Genomic DNA, 20,713 nt, shown 5'->3' on the forward strand with positions numbered 1-20,713 from the left:
ACCAAGCTTGTGCTGTACAGTACACTGTTCAATTGCTATTAGTGACTAATTACTGAAGCAAGAAGTATGAAATAGAATCTAAGCCAGTACTACCTTCAAACAACCACAAAATCTGACTTTCAGCCACAACAATCTTAAAATTACAATAAAAACTAACAACCACAAGAACCATAATCCATCTAGGCTTATTTCCATATAGGACCAGTTTCTCTTAAAACAATCACTGGTACAGTTTTCTGTACCATGGAGATGTTTTATGTTGATAAATATGATGAATAAAAGTTCATAAATTAAAACTATCAAATTACTTTCCTGGAGGTCTTAAAGTGTTGCAGGTTGATAAAATACTGTTACTGTTCTTTCAGAGAGATACAGATTTCTGAAAATCATTTCACTTGAAGTGAACATAAAATACCTTGAAAATTTACAAAACACATATTTCAATCGACTCAATGAAAACTGAACTCATGGCTACAACTGATAACTTGTGGTAACACTGCATAAAAACAAAACCTCTGATCTGGCATCTTGTCTTGCAGTTTCCCCATCCCAAGACTTAACATGTACAACTGGCTCCAACCTCTCTCCACACCAGCCACCAGTTTTATTAATCCTAGGCTGCAAGTAAGGCAGAGGTGTGACTGGCTACAGGGTCTGTCACAACATGAACCCTATACCACAACAACATAACACTACAAAAGCTCCACATACGACTCATGTTGAGGCCAGTGGCACAGGATCAGCAGTTGAGAGGCCCCATAAACAGTGTACTTGCCATATCTGTAGGATGATCTTTACATTTTCCTTAAAAGTGTGCCCACACTCATGTGGATACATTGTTTAAATAAACAGTATATAGTCTCTTCATACCATCCACTTGTCACTACATAATGCCATGTCTTTCAAAACATGAGTGGTCTAAGTGTATTTTACACCATTTATATTTTATTGTAAATGGTCTTGTATATCCAGCTCCTAAAATGGAATACTACAGCCCTACTAAGATCAGTTCCAAAACATTTTAAAGGCTAATTTTACAAAAAAAAAAAAATTGTATTGGTGAACGCCAATGTAGGCCTGCAATTTCAAAGTATGTACTTCATATAATATAATCATTTAAATCCAAGCACTGGCTATACCACTTTGAAAACATTGGTTCTCATCTCATCACTGAAGTTAAGCAACATTAGGCATGGTTAGTACTTGGATGGCTGACCAAAGTGCAGTCAGTATAGCAACTGGTTACTGGCTGGCTGAGCAAGGGGTCGGAGTTCAAGTCCTGGTGGGGTCAAGAATTTCCACTTCTCAATGTTGTCCAGACCATCTCTGGGTCTGCCCAACCTCCTATCCAATGGGTACCAGGGACGCTTTTCCAGGTAGAAAGCAGCCGGGGCAGGAAGCTGACCACTCACCTCCAACTAGTTCCAAGGTCAAGAAAATGTGCATCTATACATCCACTCCCCCATACGCCTTCATGGTGTAGTGCTTAATTAGTTAAGCACAGTGACAACTTTACCTTTACACCCAGCACCATCTGACATGTTCAATATCACAGGCCCACATGCAATACATCACTATCCCATATATTCAAAATATCAGTAATACCACAACTGATGGGTTTCCTCTGCAAGACCAATTTTTATAACATTCAGTATGCACTAACAGACATTTGATTTGTATATTTTTCACAGTTACTAATTCTGGTATGGTAAGTTAAATATTCAGTCATCCTTTTTCTGATGAGTTTTCCATCCTGCTGCCAAACACTGATGTTTCTGTTAAGATTATGTTTTCTGAATGGAACCAAATGAAACACTCACTGTACGCCAGAACTGTGACTGATCTCTGTCTTAGTGTTCATGGTCAATACACACAAATGAGCATGTCATGCAAGATTTTGTAGCTCTACACATGTTCTACTCTGTGCTGCCATCATGTTACTGCTCGACAATAACTGGCACATCAACACAAGACAGACTAGCCTGGTATTATTCAATCTTTCCAAAAAGGGCTCACCTCATTATGAATGCTTGCTTTCATATGCCAAGTCCAAGGATTACTTGAGTTATGACTAATCACACAGTTGATAACATGGCATCTGTTAGCAGTAGGAACCACTGAGAGATGAAACTTAAATCAGGCTGAACTACTGATGTGATGTATACCACATCCACATATTGAGCAGATATTGCAAAATTTTTCCACAAACTCTGATTGAAGATCATTAATACCGTACAAGTATAGTCATTTCAGTGCAAGCATGCACATTTTTACAAATTTAAAGCCTTGTCTCCTCTATTCTCAGGTTACTTAAATTGACCTAAATCCTCCAGAGCTGAAGGGTTAAAAAGTGGACAACAGAAGTATTTAAAATAGAACACCTACTGAAAAAAGTGAGTCAAGGAATATTTTAATACAGTCAACTCTCGATTATCCGGGGGCGGATTAACCGGTTTGCGGCTTAACCGGGGCAGCTGACGCTTTTTTGAGGCTTATATGTTGTTTANGGAGTGAAGTATTTTCTATGCAGTCGGTGCACTGACCGTTGCTATGTGATCACTCAGTAAACACGTTCCAACAATATAGGCTGTTTTCTGCATGGTCAATGTGGAGGCTATATAATGACAGTTAAGAGACAGAAGAGAGGGGAGTATTTGAGAGTGAGTGTGTTTAAGTAACAGTTAAGAGTGATAGCAACAGGAAGTTTGTAGAAGATTTAAAGTATGATCTGAATACCTTAATTATGTGAAATATTTGGAGTGAACTGAAGTGCTGGTTCCTGTGTTTTAACTGCATTACCAGGAGAGGACCAGTGTGTGAGTGTAACGGTGAATTATGAGGTGCATGTAAATCAGCTATAGTGCTCTAATTTAAATGTGATTAAAAGAGGGTGTCACCAAGCTGTTAATAATTCCAATCATCCGAACTAGAACCTGTCATTTCATCACGCATACCCCCTACATGTGCCAATAAAAATAATGATGATGGTGATAATTAATATTCCTTTCTCAATGAGTATGTATGTAAACCACAAAGAGTACAATCTTTGCATTATTCATAATGGTTTAAATTAAATATGTTAATCATGATTCAAATTCCATTACCAGTATTCTTTAGTTTTGAAATGTCACTTAAACCACTCATGATTTCTAACTTCACTCCATCACTGAAACTCCACTATCAGTCACTAATCTGTTTTGAGCTGCTCACATACTCTTCCTCACGCAACATTCACTCACTCTCTTGTTGTCCAACACCACGGCACCCCACCAAGATACTGATGTAACTGTTCCATGCAGTGACATCATGCTGACAACTAGTGACTCTTTGCTGCTTCCTTTGCTGCCATGATGAGCGGTGTCAGGCTTGCTAGGGGACGAGCCAGCTTCAGGAAGGGATGCTATACAAAACAAGTTATGTATAGATAAACTATGGGTGAAATGCTATGGAAAACTATTCCTTAAAATAATACACCTCCAGTAAGGTACATAAAAAGCGGCCTCCGCAGTCTAGAGGTAACGTTCCCACCTCATGACTCGTAGTACGCGGGTTCAAATACCTGGCAGAGGTCGTCGAATTTTTAAGGGTGGAAAAATTCAGGGAACAAGTCCTCCGGGAGGGACTTTAAGCCGTGGGTCCCGTGTCGTAGCTTTATGGCACGTAAAAGAACCTCATATCTCCAAAGGAGGTCACTGAGCCAAATTAACGGACGTTTCCCACCCAACGGCAGTCTCTAATACCTCTGGTAGATGGGGGAAGCATTATAGATACCTCTCAGCTAGTAGAGCCGGTCTCACTGCCTGGGCAGGACTGATGGTAAGCACCAGTACCGGTAGGATATAGAGACTGGTAGAAATCATAGAGGGAAGCACAATGGACCAATACAGGTCTAAGTGCATGGGGAAACCCACCCTCTCCAATAACTAACTAACTAACTAACTAACTAACAACTATACAGCACTGAGTGATTATATGATAATACATAATGATTACATAATGAACTGGAGAAGATAAGCAAGGGAGTGATTGTGGCCCCATTTACAGTACTATCCCAGAAAATGTCTACTGGGACTGAGAAAAACCATAAAATAAAACTGTTTCAATTAACTTGCTCAGCACTAATTTGACATCATAATTTCTGACATGCAACCTCTCTTTCATCTCAAACCATATGCTTTGTAAACAGACAGTATTCTTGATTCTCACAAAAATGATAAGCACTGACCCCTGACCTGCTATCATTATCATTACACTTGACTGCACTTAGATAAGACTCACACTGCGGAAGTAATTCCTTACCTACTTTTACACAGCCAGCACCAATCCTTCCACACCTCACTTTCATTGCATGAGTTTACTTTGATTTGACATTTCAGTTTGTATAGTACTGTACATAATAAGAGCCCATATTATCTACTAAAACAGCTCAGCTGACAAAACAAAGGGTATTCACTGTGGTAACAAACCATGACACACATCAGGATGCCTTTTGTGTCACACACTGGTCATCAAAACCAACTAACACAGCTGAATAACTGCGCAGGTCCACCCACTCAGATGATGTTAACTACTTTAATAAGCATGCTTTTATAAATGGATCAAAATCCAAACAGTCAACTTACTATGCAATGGTTGTACTGTACCTACATGATAATTATGAGGCACTTATAATGCAGCTATTTTGTATGCACATAATCAAATACAGTATGCGCCAAAACTTACAGTACTGAAAAGAAAAGATGTCCTATTGATACCACTGTCTATTCATGTGAAGGCCCCTTGCACGACAGAACCTTCTCAATCCTGAAGAAATGGTCTGATCACCATGTCCCTGTAGCGTTCTTGGGTGACAGTAAGAGCATTGCCTTCCTCATCCTCAATGAAATAGGGCCCTAATATACCATGTGCTGAGACAACACACCATATCGTCACACGTGTACTATGTAGCGGTTTCTGGACGATAACATCTGGCCACTCAAAACCAAGGAAGCGAGTTGTCTGGCGACCACTGCCATATGAGCAGAAATAATACTTAACTATGAATACTTTTTCCTCTGTCAAGAGACCCATTTCCAACAACAAATGCACAACACAACTTCCTTTTCACTATTGGGAACACATGCAGCTGGAGCTATGCCCCGTCAACAAAAGCACATGCATGTTCGAGATGCGCGAGTTTCAGTACTGCATATTTTGGCGTATACTGTAGTTTGACAGTGAATCTGATCACACTCAAAATAATTAGTAAGGATGTGCCTCATGAATAACTTCCATCAGGAACTAATTACTGTGCTGCAATTAGCATGCAGTATTCATTTACAAAAGATGATTCCTGCATTTCAAGATCATGACAATTGCATGTAGTGCACCAAACCATATGAAACTACACACTACAGTTAGGCACTTCCATCTTTTATTCAAACTGGCTGATGAACAGGTCACAGAATTTCCTCATAACTCACTTTGAGCAGTTCGGATGCAGGTGACCGCTTGTCAACCTCTACTTCTAGGCACTGGTCCAGGAAGTCCTGGAAGATCGGAGATAGCTTCTCTTTCTCTTTAATATCTGGCTTCCCATTGGTTGCGATAAGGTAAAGAGCCTGAATCAAAATAATATAATTATTGTGTATTCCGATAGCAAACAACATTATGTTTCACATTAGTATGTACCATGCCTCTATGTAAGTACGTACTGAGGCATGCAGACCCACTGCTAGGCAACGACTGTGAAATAAGCAACTACATGATAGCCATTGCTACATAAAGGTTCAGTAAACAAGCCTGTCCCCACAGCAACAAGAGAATACAGCAATTATGGGAAGCAGTGTTTTCTACGCGGTCCATGTCAAGACGTCATAAAGAGGACCCGTTATCAGTTGTAGTCAGAGAGCTGCTGTGGTTCAGTCTTTATGAGCTGTTGTGTCAGAAGCTGGTAGCTGGGGCCAGGGACAGTTTGGGGGCCCAGAGGAAGGGGAATATCTCCTGTTGGAAGCTGCTACCAAGCAACGGCAGTGAAGACTGTGAACACTAGTATGTGCATAACAGTGAACTGTAAAGTGTAGTCATGCACTGTATTACAGTGTACAATAAATCAAGTCATCAATCCAAAACCTGTCTATAGCCACACTCCATCACATGACTCTGTCTGTATGTGTGTGTGTGTGTGTGTGTGTGTGTGTGCGCGCGCGCGCATTTTCCTGAGAAATGTCCTCTTAATTTTAGTAGAAGCATATATTTGATACTTTTGAGGGGATATGTAATCAGCTGGCAGAAGATAGAGTATATAGCATTGAATGGTACGCAGATGGAGGGATGACAAATTAGAAATAATTTGAAGGAAGCGGTTGTGGCCTAACTGAGGTACTATCCTGGCATTTGCCTGAAAGGACTGAGAAAAGTCACAATAAACCTCAGTCAAAATGGCCAGTGCCAGCTGAGATTCCAACCTCAGAATTACAAGTCGAGAGTATCACCACTATGCTAACCTATCTGGTACACATATTATTATAAGCCCATGTGCACTCTAACAAATAAACTGGAGTCAGTTTTTACAGAATTTCACTGTAGTCATTCCTCAACCTGTGACTTCCCAACTTACAATCACATTCAATTAAAATCAATCACACTCATGTTCACAATTTTTGGGCTTATGACTCAAATTATAACTCTCAAAAATCCACCACAAAATATTAGTTTACTTATTTTTAATAGTTTAAATGTTAAAAACTATGTTATTTGATACAACTTTACTGATTTTATAATAAAAACAGAGTTATAGCATACTGTGGGTTAAAGTATTGAAAATATGGTCTGAGCTTTGAACTCCAGGAATGTAACTTTGCGAACTCAACTTACAACCCATCTGTATGGCCAAATAAAGTTGTAAGTCTGAGGTATGACTGTAGAGAGTACAATATTCACATACTGGAATATACTGCTATGTAAACGGGGTTAGTGTGACTAATAATAATGGGTTCTGGATTTGATGAGTGGATTTATTAACACCTTCATTTCCAAGTTCTCTTAATCACACTCAATTATAATGTTATCATTATCACACTTTCAGTTCACCATTGCACATGCACTAGGATTCTCCGTCTTCACTAGTTGTATCCTGGGAATGGATTTATCACAGTCTCACTGCGACTTCAAATCACAAGTGAAGTCTTCTTAGCACTCTCTAATTCCTTTCTTGATATTTCTGCAGCTGCCAATTAGAAAACTACTCTCAACTACTGCTGTATACTCTGCTGTACTCCCTCTGTTACTACTGCTACTGTCCTGCCCAAACACACTGCATGGACTATGCACAGAAAACACATGTCACATAATTGCTACCCAGCCAGTCCATTGGCACACTGGCTGCAGCCTTGCAATGTTCTCGGCACAGACCTATATAAAAAAGTCACATGACAGCTACCCACTGTTGTGTGATGTCACCGCAGACATAAAGGAAACACTGTTCCAGTATTGCTGGTTGCATGTGTTGCAGGCATTGCCTAGCAATATATTTACATGCCACAATATGAATAACAGAACATATAATTCAAACATCATGATAATCACTAAATATGGCCTTCAAATTAACCATATGATTAACCCACAATATATGTGAAATAAACCCTTATATCAACTCAAGACCAAGTGGACAAGGCAAGTGGCAGTTTAGTACATTTAAATATTGAACACATAAATGTTCAGAAAATTCTGAAAATACAATCAAACGATTAATTGTATCATTATATTCCAAGTGCAAGAAATTACATCAAGACAATCATTCATATGACAAGACATCAAGTTGAAACTGCTGTAGGACACTACCACATGGAATATAAAACACTTTATCTTACCCTAAGAGGGTTTTCATTTAAATACGGAGGCTCCCCTTCTATCATCTCAATTGCCATAATACCAAGAGACCATATATCAACTTTAGGCCCATACTGCTTGCGAGTAACAACTTCAGGTGCCATCCAGTATGGCGTCCCTACCATTGTGGTGCGCTTTGATTGCTCGGGAGAAATCTGTGCGCAGAAACCAAAATCAGCTGAAAAAAAAATTCACAATTAATACCCTGATAAAAATACACTATGAGCGCCATTATCTAATCTGGAAACCTAGCAAGAGAGTCCTAGCAAGACTTGAGAAAGATGCATATAAAAAAACCGAAAGGGAGAGGAAAAGAGGGACTACTTACCAACATACTGCAATCAGAAGAGCTCATTTCATGTTTCCAGGTCTTGCACTTCAAGAAATCATTTAAAAAAGAAGATAATTCAACCTTCTTATGTCTGTTTATTCACAGATTATGAGAAAGCTTGCGACAGTCTAGGGTGGGAGAACCTAGACATATTTCCACTGAACAATATTTCAACAGATTTGATCAAAGTATTCCTATGCAATGGCTCTGTAAATAAGTTCCAACAGATGCGCCACACAACAATACAATGGAAGTGTTTTATATGTGGTCCGCACCATGCAACAGCATGAGTGTGGTGTATTCTCCATGGTCCATGCCGCATCCATATAATGGCAGTGTGTCTGCAGCTGAGTTTAGATTAGTTGAGTGCAGATTAGTACAAAGTCAAGACTAGACAGACTGGAAACAGGTTGGTGACAGAATTGGAGAATTCCAGAGCTCCATGTGCCTAATGTATTATTTTCCTCAATTTAACATTCCTCAATTTAAGGGGCTACCTGCATCTTACATACAAAACTCTGATTCTTACAAGTGCTTTGAATCACATTTCGGGGTTGAAGGGATTAATTGGCATGTTCCATTGCATACTTCAAAGCCATCATTTACACAGCATGCAATGGAGCATGTTCACATTAGTAAGGTAGGTATCTTACTAATCTGTGGTAGGAAGCATGGCTGTCCCCATCCACTTTTGTTCATCCTCTGTGTCAGGTGGTAGTGGCTACTGTTTTTTTTTTTTTTGTGTTGCATTTGAGGGTCATAGTTTCTTGGGAAGTGATTCTCATGACCATGGCATTGGAAAGAAAAAAGTTAACAATAAATGAGGAAGCAAATTATTCAGGAGGTGGAAAAGAATTAAATTGTGCTGTGAAATGGATTTCAAAACTGTTTCGTGCTGCCCGCGAGATCATTAAGGAACATAATTCCACACAAAGCTTCAGTTCTTGAATTCTCAAAGAAAGTTGGTTATTAAATGAACATGGTTCAGGGTTTTATTATTGATTTACCTAAGCTTAACAGTAATTTTATGCTGTTAAAAAATCTTGCCCACCAGCCAAACCTTAATTCATGTTTTCATTGTAATGGTAATCATGGCAGGGAAACTAACAACAACTTCCCTCATTCATTTTACATTTCTAGGTATGAATATGGGTATTATCACCTTGCTCAGTAGATTTTAAAGCAAGAATATGAATGTAGTGTATTCAAAGATAAATTGCTGAAATTTCAATCAGTATTCGCATAACCTATTAATAAATCAATCACTTAAAACTTGCATATTTAACATCTCTTTTGACTTCTGTAATATTCCTTCTAATTTGAAGTTTATATATAGTTCTGGCATAAAAATTCATAACAACAGATGAACTTACTCAATTTAACACTGCCATCCAGTCCAAGGAGGATGTTATCAGATTTTATGTCTCGATGAATCACTTGGTTACAGTGCAAGAACTCCAAAGCCTGAAGCACTTCTCGACAAACAGATGCTATCTGACCTTCATCCATACATGTTTCTGTCACAACATCTGTGAGAGATCCTCCTGGTAGATATTCCATCACAACCTACAATAATAGTCACCATGCGTAACTATCATATAGGAAATATTATTCTCATTCTCTGTATCTTTACTGTTTGCAGCCTCTTGTGTAGCATGCTTTGTGGTATTCTGGCCATGTTGTGTTCTGCTGACAGCCAGAATGCCACAAATCATGATACACAAGAGGATGCAAACAGTAAAGATATTTCATGCCAGTCACACATATAGCATAAATAAGTTCATCCACATGAAACTCAACTGTAGCACGAACATTATTTTAACACTCTGCGGACTGCGCACCCTTTAAAAGGTTTTTTGCCTTTAAACATGGCGGACCGTTCGCATGTTAACAGGTTTTTAGAACATGATAAGTTGCAACACATTATACATCGCTCTGGTGCCACCTACATTGCACGCAACCACCTGCAGATGCGTGATAAGACTCTGGAATGTTTAGTTAGCAGTCAGTAACTTGACCTCGCTGTTTACTTAACTGACTATAAAGGAAAGTGCTTTGCCTTCTTCAAGCTGTGTGTGTATCAGCCAGTAGCTAGTGGGGAGAATGGATCAAGGACAAATTCTCCTCCAATGACCTAGCTGACCTGCCCTGTGAGATGCATAATAATGGATTGTCATTCAGACAGCGACAGTGACGGGGGACAACAAAGAATTGTGGCCACAGAGAGTAAAAGTGACAGTAGCTCCAACGATAATGTGGGTAATAACATTGCGCGTAGTAACACTGCGGGGACAGCAAAAAATCTAAAAAAGATCTAAACCCTGATTCAAAATTGAAATACAAAGCATTTCTGATGAATGTGGCAAAGGCCTGGGCTACAGTCCAGATGGTGATGGCAGAACCAGGGTCACACAAAGACTTAGTATGACCTGGCCCATCAACTCCCACCCCACGAAGGCCTCATGTGGACCCCTCAGGGCGACTCTTGAGTGATATGCGGAAAAATACCCTCGTGAAAATTGTGAAGAGTGAACATTCCAAGGGGAAGAATACTTCTAGGCAATGCCGTGTTTGCACAGTTCACAAAAAAAAGGAGTATGTCTACATTTGCAAGTTCTGTGTAATGCCACTTCACAAAGGGGAAAGTTTCCAGAAATATCACACCCTCAAGCACTTCTAGGAGCATTGGTAAGTGTTCTCCAAAAATTTTAGTTCAAAAAATTAATTAGGAGATTTTATATTAATTTTTAAAGTGAACAGTGCACAAGTTAGGGTAGTATGTTTAAAAATGCCGGTTCCCAGGGAGATTTAAATATTTAAATCACCGGTCTGCAAAGTGTTAACAGAAAGTGTCCAGGACAAAAAATAATACCACAATATGCCCACATAAATGTAAATTTCCACAACAAATCTACAGTGGAACACACAGAATCAAAAATACAAAAAATATGAATAAGAACGAAACAAAGTTTATGTATGCTAAGAAACAAATTCTAAATAAAGCCTTATATATCTTACATCTTCAAGGCATTCAGGAAGACAGGTGGAAATACACAAAAACTAATAACAACATTACACGTGAATAGCTCCAAAACATATAATACAAGAGCTCCCTGGATGATAAGACACCACCTACAATGAGTGACAAAATAATATAAAATTTTACATCATACTGAAAGAATTTTAAAATTTATAAAAATCCATAAAATTAGAAATATTTTACAACTTCATTATAGTTACATCTATTACATGATTATAATGATTAACACTAATATGAATCCATATGAGAATATTCTGAAAACATGAGATGTATCTGATAAAGCTGCCTGAAGGTGGTCCCAAATGTGAACTGAAACATGTAAAAAAAAAGTAAGGGATCCCTGTAACAGGCCGCGGAGGCCCATAGGCTTGTGAGACGTTGAGGTTCCCACATCTTCTAGACAATTGGCTCATACGTGGCAGCAAGGCTGTCAGCCCTACGCACTGGCCGCCCTTTACCCCTAAGAATATTCCAAGAATATTCCCAGTACTCATTTCTGTTAGAGGCTGAGTTGACCCCAGGGCCATAGTGCAGCTGGAAGGATTAGGTCAACTGAAAAAAATTCAATGACCTCATTGGGACTTGAACCCACGATCTTCCAGCTTGTAGCATAGTGCCTCAACCAACTACGCTACCACATAAAACCAATGTAAAAAATTTGACTGGTTTACTTCTTACTGTTGTATTAAGGAGGCTTGGGTGTGTAGATGACACAAACTTCACAGTATGCTGCTGGGACAACAGCAACGTGCAGACAGGGACAGACTGTGATGTACCTTGTGTGAAACGGATAATGAGAAACTGTGCAAAGATACATTACAGAAAACTTTCGAAGAAAATCTGTGAAAATATTGTGACATGACACCTAAAAAGTCACAATCTTGAAATTACTCGTAGTGATATGATACAGAGGTGTCCAATGCATCCAATTCCTAATCCAAACCTCATGTCTAGTCACTATCACATCATAATACATTACTAGACACTCAACTGCAAATAGCAAATTCATGCATACGGAAGAATGACTATAATCAGAAATTAATTACAATCACAGGACACACAATGTGGTGCGCTTGACTTCTATGGCCACATAAGAATACAACAAATATTCCTTGGTATGAAACGTACATTAACATATTGTGACATGATTATAAAGTATGTTGCAAGGTAACTGCTAAATAAAGAAGTGTTGCTATGCAATGAATACATGCCACAGCAACAGAAGAGCTGTTGGAAGCGATGTTTTCTGTAAGGTCCATGCTGAGGTTATATAATGAAAACCTCCAAGTGAATAGGACAAGTCAATCCCGCGTGGAGGTGGGGTTGCATACCTCCACCATAGCCCTGTGAATCATAGGGGCCAACGAAAAGGGAACCTAGTGCCTGGGGGTATAACCAGGCCACCCTGTACATGTGGGGATCAATTAATAAAGGGACCTGGCCCTCCAGATTGAGAGAGTCTCAAATCTGAGACTGTAAAATGCAGTCATGAGTCCCATGGGACTCAAGACCTGAGAATTACTGCACTGGGGAGGACCAGCAGCAATTGTAAATGACAGACCCATCCTCTCATCAGAGGACTATAACTGTAAGTGCTCAGTTGGAAAATAAAATTACAGGTTGTGAGTCTCAAGGGTCTTGTCAGCAATATGAACTGATTGCCACTAAACCACCAGTCATAAAGTATCTCTGAACTCTTGAGGATGAGTTCAGAGGGAGCTGTGAGAGTCGCCGGCTACCAAGGACAGGGGCTGTTTAACAGGAAAGCGGTAACTGTCAGAAGCTGCTAGCAAGCAACAGGTAAGCGAAGACACAGCGAACTCAGAAGACTTAGTGGGTGCTGCAATGATATGTTAAGCATGTAGATTAGCAGTAGGATTACAGTTATTTGTAAATGTGAGTTCTAAGTGTATGATAAATCCAGCTACAAATTCAAACCTTGTGTGTAGTCAGTAACATGTGATAATATCAAACAATAACAGACTAAAAATTCAAACTGAAGGTGAACATTTAACATAAGCCCATCATACACATTCATAAAATGTACAATAACTATTCAGTGACATGAAATGCATACAGTGAGAGTAAATGAGTTGCTTTTGTGCTACACAACTTCTATTCTATGTAACTTAAAATTGGTCATTTTTTAACAAAAACAGATGATTTCTAGCATTTAGAGAGAGACAACTGTAAGAAAAAATGTAACAAGAAGGATCAACCATACTTTAGAAAGTGTTCACATAACCAAAAGCTTACAATATATTAAATAAGAAAACCACTGATCGCATCCCCAAACTGCCCATTTCCTCTCTAAAGAAAACTGTTAAACATATTTGGAAACTGCAGTTTTCGTTGAAAATTTGCAGTCGTATTTTACATGATGTTTTATGTCAGTTCATTCCAAATGAATTTCTCAGCTTACTGAGGGACGTGAAATGTTCAAATTAATGTATGGTAATTTTTTTTCATTTCATGCATCCTGTTGTGTTACAATATACAACCTCTTAGTTACAACCATCACAACACAACTAATATCAAAAATAGTGGGATTTTTCAACAATGTTCAAACCAAAATCACACTTCTGTATCACATCGACAGTGTGGTCGGTATAGTGACTGGCTAAGAGCTGGATGAACAGAGGGTTGGAATTCAAGTCCCAGCAGGGTCAAGAATTTTCTCTTCTCCATGTCACCAGACTGGCTCTGGGGCCCACCCAACCTCCTATTCAATGGGTGCTCGTGTTTCCTTCCCCAGGGGTAAAGCAGCTGGGGCGTGAAGCTAACCACTCACCCCAACAAGTGCCAAGGTTAAGAAAATATGGATCTATACCTCCATTCCCCCATATGCCTTCATGGCATGGTGCTTAATTAGTTAAGCACAAGGACAACTTTACCTTCTTCAGTAAGGAATACTGTTTCACTTCTATGTCAAAATGAGACCAATTTTAAGAATATAAATAACAAAACTAACTATGCTGGAACATGTATAAAAAACAAACAAACATTCTAATTTCAAGCAGTTTCTTAAATGTGATAAGCTGTACACACAAAAATGGTTACTAAATACTAACATAGATTCTATGATCTACTCTAGTGGTAACAACACAAAACTGCTTGCATGAGTGAATTCTTTTTCAAGCTCAGAGGACAGAACTCATTTCATGACACAGTGCAATTATAGGTGCTTGGGCATCCCTGAGCATATGCACTTATGATGTATAACATATTTATTCACATAATTTAGGCACTTTTTAAAACAAAGATTTGTGTCTGAAAGTTGTGGTGTGCAAACCCTATGAATACTAACTACATATGGCCATCTTTAAAGCGGGTAAATCACTCTTTAATTTGAGTTACCCCCATTGCATCATCACCAAAAGCCTGCTGAATTTTGTGGATTGTTTCCACTTAGGTACACCCAACTTTCTGACAAAACTTAATGCAGTATCGCTGCTCCAAGTGTTCTGTCATCTTGAGCGAAACAAGAATGCGACGAACACGCGTTACACCACTTCGCTATCTGGCAGCCACAGATGCATCCGGCAGTGTTGCGAGTCAGCAAAGAATCACACATGCGCATGAAAGTCCATTCTACCACTACACTCAGTTTCCCCACCCCTTTGGCCATTACTTACNAGTGTTGCGAGTCAGCAAAGAATCACACATGCACATGAAAGTCCATTCTACCACTACACTCAGTTTCCCCCCCCTTTGGCCATTACTTACAGTGGAAAAAAAATGAAGTCGGATACTTTTTGGACAGCGGTGTATATTGATTGGACTGTTAGAAAAATTATGGCTGTATAACATCAGAAAAAAGGTTAGTTATGTGAGAAAAAAGTGAAATCTCTTTTCTGTGGAATTTATAGCCCTCAGTTTGAACCCAGATATGCAACTGTAATACCCCCCATTTCTGATACACTTTCAAATCACCGCTCATTATTACTATGGTAACATAAGCTGATATCAAGGATGCAAAATCCTTGACTACAGTGTATCTAACAAGGCACCCAACACAGAACTTAACTACCATGGGAATGCCAATGACAAAAATACATGACAGTTTCTTCTCTTCTACCTGCCTTCCATTTCCTCAAAGTGCTCCAGGTGAATATAATGAAAGACAAAAGCAGGCCAGCACTAACAGTTGCAGCCATTCTTACTCAGAAAGAGGGGATGATCTGACCTGTGGCAGAATGGTGGTGTTTGCATCACCAGAACACTTGTTACTGCTCCCCGTCTATTTCCAGTTGATGAAATGTATGTCGACAAAAACATGACCTTTCTCACCAGCGTGGATGTTTAGAGAAGAAATTCAAGAGTGAAGGAAATGGTACCTTAATAATAAATAATGTGCAATGTGCAGGCTCAAACAGTTGGTCTATAGTTATGCACCCATGCTTGGCCTGTAGGTTCTATACAAGCAGAAGAGAGTTATAACAGTATAAAAACAGAGACAGTGAATGCTGGCTGGAGATACAGAAGGGTCAAACATTTGGGCAGTGGAACATTACAAGCAGTGCATAGGTACAGCTACTTAACATCAGTGAAGGATTATGGACATGTGTGAAAATCTCATGGGTTACATAACAGCAAATGGCTTCATAATTATATAAAAATCATACAAAACTACACATACTCTTAAACCCAAAGTTACATTTCTCCAGAAATTGTTAGGACCATCTGGAAAACAATTGGGCATATTTAGCTCAAAATTCTTTAAAGTTTTATGCATAAGATGAGGTAGTGTATTTTGTTAATAAGTGGATTGTTGTTCACAAAGTTACAAAACAAACAATCACACTTGTTTATTAACAGATGCAATGAGGTGGTGTGGCACACTGCAGGCTCTGCTATTCAATTCAATCAAATACTTCCAAACAATATAAACACTCTGCCAATTCATCATATTCTGTAAAACAAAATACAGCTCATTCCAAAGTAGGGTTAAAGTAGATTCTAGAAATAAGAGTCAAAGGCCTACAGCATAAGCTGCTTGCTTTATACGACACACACACAACCACACATAAGCTCAAAAAGGTGACTGGAAATCCAGTATTTATTTGGCCTGTAATTTGGCAGGTCCCTACAATGGTAACATCCAGAGCATACATATCAACAGAAGGAAGCTTATGAACACCACTGATGTGAGCATGACCCTTAGCTTCTTCTTCTTTCCCTTCTGCTTTAACAGATTAACGCCTGGTTACAAGCCCATACGAATGTGCATGTGCGTGTGCGTGGGGCTATTGCATAAGCTCAGCAAATGAAAATGTTTCTCTGCATTACTTCATATGTTAGGACAAATCTGTCCACAATGATAATACACAAACTGGCAGATAGCATAAATTACGTGATTAATTACTTACATTCATATCTACCAAACCAAAAATCTGTGAAGGTAAAAAATGATATTTTATTATTTTTAACCTTGAAAACGTTAATTTATGAGGGTACAAATGGAATGAAACCGTTAGTAAAAGAATATGTTACATAAGTAACAAAAATTGTAGCAATTTGTAATTATTGGTACATTTCTAGGGAACGGAAATTTAACACATTATCACGTCAATGAATCAACATGGAACAATAGAGGAAAGAGAAAAACCCATGGAAACGATGTTTTCTATGCGGTTAGTGCTGGAACCTTATAAATACAATTGAAACGCGGTAATAAATGTGAGGTATATGGCTAATTCAATTCCACTGTCTATTGTATGATGCAATGCTATAGGCAAGCTGGCAGCATATGACGTCACACACTTAATATGTCCCCTGGTAATAGTCGTGTTTCATATATGAGTGTGTACGGGAAATGAAAGCAGTCAGAAGATAACTGTAATAAGGTACCAAACAAACAAAATTAAATGCCGAATGACAGCGTGAATATAGAGGAACACATAAAAATTTATATGCTCACAATTACAGAAAATGCAAAGCTCAGGAAAATAAAACATCACAAGCATCTATGTCAACTGACCCTACACCAACTCCAATTATATATAATTATAATCAAGCCAATGAATACTTTTGAAAGAATTTTTTTGGTAATCCATTTGGTTATATCTGAGACATGATAGTTTATGGTATATGAATGATTTGAAACAAGTAAAAGAAAAACACATAAGTATATTAGCTCCAGAGTTTGCAGACATGGATGTTGCTCAGTTTAAGGTATGTGAAACGTGGACATCAACACTAGATAGAGATCAAGTACCTAGTTTACCAAGCAGTAACGGCTTTATGTATCCTCCCTATCCAATGCATTTGCCATCATTGGACTGTATAAGTGAAAGGCTCATGGTTCCAAGATTCCTTTTGTGCAACTCAGAAGACTGAGACATCAGATGGGAGGATATGGTATTGTAGGGCAAGTCATCACGTGAATAATATGGTAGCGACACTACCAAGGCAACTGAACAATTATAGCATTAACGTCCATTTGAAGAGAAATTTATTTCACAAGGGTATGTACTTGCAAGGATCTTTAAAAAAGCAACAGTTAAATGATGGTTGGAGCATTTGATATGCCCCCCCCCCAATACAAATCCCAATTTCATTACATTTTCAACATTAAACCTGGAAACAAAGGTTCTCCAGTCACTATTTCTTTGAAATTTCTTGTTCTAGAGTATAGATGCATAAACAGGGCTGCGCCATAGCTCAAGCGGTTAGTCACTGGCTTCCCACCGCGACAGCCTGGGTTCGATCCCGGGTCGGGTCAAGTGGGATTTGTGGTGGACAAAGTGGCACTGGGGCAGGTTTTCTCAGAGTACTTTGGTTTCCCCTGCAAATCTTCATTCCTCCAATTGCTCCACAATCACCCTCACCTATCATCTGGGGCTGGTACAATAGGCCAGAAGTGGCCGCATTACAAGGGACTTAGTCCCAACCCACTAGCAATAAAAAAAATAGATACATAAATTACATGAAGGTTAAGTTATGCAAGTAACCACAATATTGACTTCCACAAACCTATATGTGTACACAAAGATTTATTAGCCATAAATACTAATTAATTCTGATGCTCACTGCTCTTTCAATTATACCGTATACACCATTTATGGGTCACAATCTCTCTGCTTCTTGATAGGTACAAGTACTTACACCTTGCAGCAAGCAAGTGTAAGTACAAAATAAAGGAAAAGATACACAGAATACAGATCTTACCCAAAGTTCCTCCCCAACCAGATAGCTATCTAGATAGTTCACTACATTGGGATGCTTGTTTTCTCGCATTACTAGTATTTCATTGATAATCAGTTCCTTCTTGGGCTGCTGTGATAAATTCATCTGTTTGATAGCCACTTCCATTCCCGTTGATGTTTCAATAGCGGTGTACACTGTTCCTGAAGCACTGTTGGTAACACAGATAGTCAAGTTCAGAGTATATATACTAAATTCTCCAAAAGTACTCAATCAATATTTTATCTCCATCAGTATTTTTCTGCAGATATACTGGTCATTGTAATAAGTGAAGCTGACATTACTCATAACTGACAGTTATAGTACTACAGAACATATAATTCCTGGTTTTAACATTTTCCCATATTTAATATCAGATTTTTGCAGTGCTACCAAACATTCCACATTAAGAAATGTATTGCTTTCCTTGAATAAACAACTTCTGAGCCTGGAATGTTACCATATTTAGGATAAGTAATGTTCAGTTTCTTCATGAACCATGTAGCAAAACAAACAGGCAGGTGCATATGGGAAGGAATAAATGAGTTATAAACTAGCATTCAGATGAAGCAGAATTAAACAAATGGCTGTATGTTCTGAAGCAAATTTCAGAAATGACTATATCATGAGGATAAATTATGGAACTGCCATATTTTTAAGCACAAACCATACAAGCTGAAAACTGTTTGAAGCAAAGTTGCAAAATGCCTCTATTCTGTCATTTGAACTTCACAAAGATAAATTACTGCCATGTTTTCTTGGCACATTTCACAAATGATGTAAAGTGTTTTAATAGATTAAATAATCAATATTTTATGTTACAAGATTTCCTTATGCAATGTGCAATTTAGAGACATTGTTTTAGCTCACACGTCCTGGACAATGTGAAAAATTTCATTTTAGGGACAAAGTGTGAGGGTCAGGAAGGAAGTAGGCAGTTTCTTCCTTAGTATCCTCCCAGAATTTTCTTGCAGTAGCTATGGAAATGATGAAAATCCCAAAATAATTACCAGTTATGAGACAGGCTGGTAGTGCACTGCACTGTTCAAATGGTAACTTCAGCAACAATCACAAGGCATCACCACCAAAGTGGGAAATGATGTATTCGCATCTTCCAGCAAATTTAAGAAATCAACAACTCACCCCTGTCCAATCTTTTCCATCTTGGTATACTTCCTGTTGGGGTCTCCAACACTAACTATTGTTCTTAATCGTTCTAAAATTTCTTCATCACTCATTTTCTTTTTACGAGCCTTATCACTAGGAGTTCTTGGATCTCCACCGCCTGTTCCACCGCCAGGTCCTACACTAGCATTGTTGCGGTTTTTATCCAGAGTCCCATTAGTGGTGCGAGGTGGAGGAGGGTTTCCAGATGACACAACTGCTTCTTCTTCAATTGGTTTTGTATACTGTGAAATCGACAGATCCATAATATAACTAAAAATGTATAAATATAGACATTAATCTATATACAAGTAAAAGTAAAGTAAAGGTATCCCTGTAACAGGCCATGGAGGCCCATAGGGTTGTGAGATGTTGAGGTTCCCACATTTTCTAGACAATCGGATCATAGATGGTGGTAAGGTTGTCAGCCTTACCCGCCAGCCGCCCTTCACCCCCAAGAACTTTCTAAGAATATTCCTGGTACTCATTTCTGTTAGAGGCTGAGTCAACCCCAGGGCCATAGTACGGCTGGAAGAATTAGGTAGTGAAAAAATCCAATGACCCCATTGGGATTTGATCCCGCAACCTTCCGGCTTGTAGCATAGTGCCTCCACCAACTATGCTACCACATGCTCCCTAATCTATATACAAGTACTAAAATTTAATGTCCATATTTATAATCCATCAATATTGCAACACTTGTTTATTCACCACTTAATCTTAATTTTAGTTTAACATTTTACACTTTGACAGAACACGTTAAACTAAAATTAAGATTACGTTGTGAATAAACAAGTGTTGCAATACTGACGGATGATAAATATGGACGTTAAGTTAAAAAACTGAAACAGTATGCTGAAATACAGAAGTACTAAAATCACTAAAAAATCTAAATTCACAAAATGGATGCATACATAAGATGCATCTTACTTTCATATGGAAGCTAAAAATAAATACACATCAGTCATATGGAGTGTATTTCTGAAATTAAGACATCCTATGGAAACCAGGACTTCATAATGATACAAAACTTGTACAAGTTCCTGAATTGCTGTATTTACTCCTCAAACATTACCACCACCTCAGCCTTTCTAGGAAGAAAACGTATGGATCTTCTTTCACTG

General features: G+C 38.6%; 1 protein-coding gene across 2 annotated transcripts in view; it reads right to left on the bottom strand.

Annotated features, from left to right (window-relative positions):
* Positions 1-2,513: 2,513 nt before the first annotated feature.
* LOC111868705 (serine/threonine-protein kinase PAK 3) overlaps positions 2,514-20,713 on the bottom strand; it is a 46,880-nt gene continuing 28,680 nt past the window's right edge. For both annotated transcript variants that reach the window (XM_023859608.2, XM_023859609.1), the window contains 6 exons: positions 19,569-19,834; positions 18,411-18,597; positions 9,574-9,766; positions 7,851-8,047; positions 5,463-5,600; positions 2,514-3,400 (listed from right to left, as the gene is read on the bottom strand). In XM_023859608.2, the coding sequence (XP_023715376.1) occupies positions 3,317-3,400; positions 5,463-5,600; positions 7,851-8,047; positions 9,574-9,766; positions 18,411-18,597; positions 19,569-19,834 (1,065 nt within the window). In that variant the 3' untranslated portion in view covers positions 2,514-3,316. The remainder of the gene's footprint in view (positions 3,401-5,462; positions 5,601-7,850; positions 8,048-9,573; positions 9,767-18,410; positions 18,598-19,568; positions 19,835-20,713) is intronic.

Source organism: Cryptotermes secundus, unplaced genomic scaffold (assembly GCF_002891405.2).
Source record: "Cryptotermes secundus unplaced genomic scaffold, Csec_1.0 scaffold1359, whole genome shotgun sequence".
Lineage (NCBI taxonomy): Eukaryota > Metazoa > Arthropoda > Insecta > Blattodea > Kalotermitidae > Cryptotermes > Cryptotermes secundus.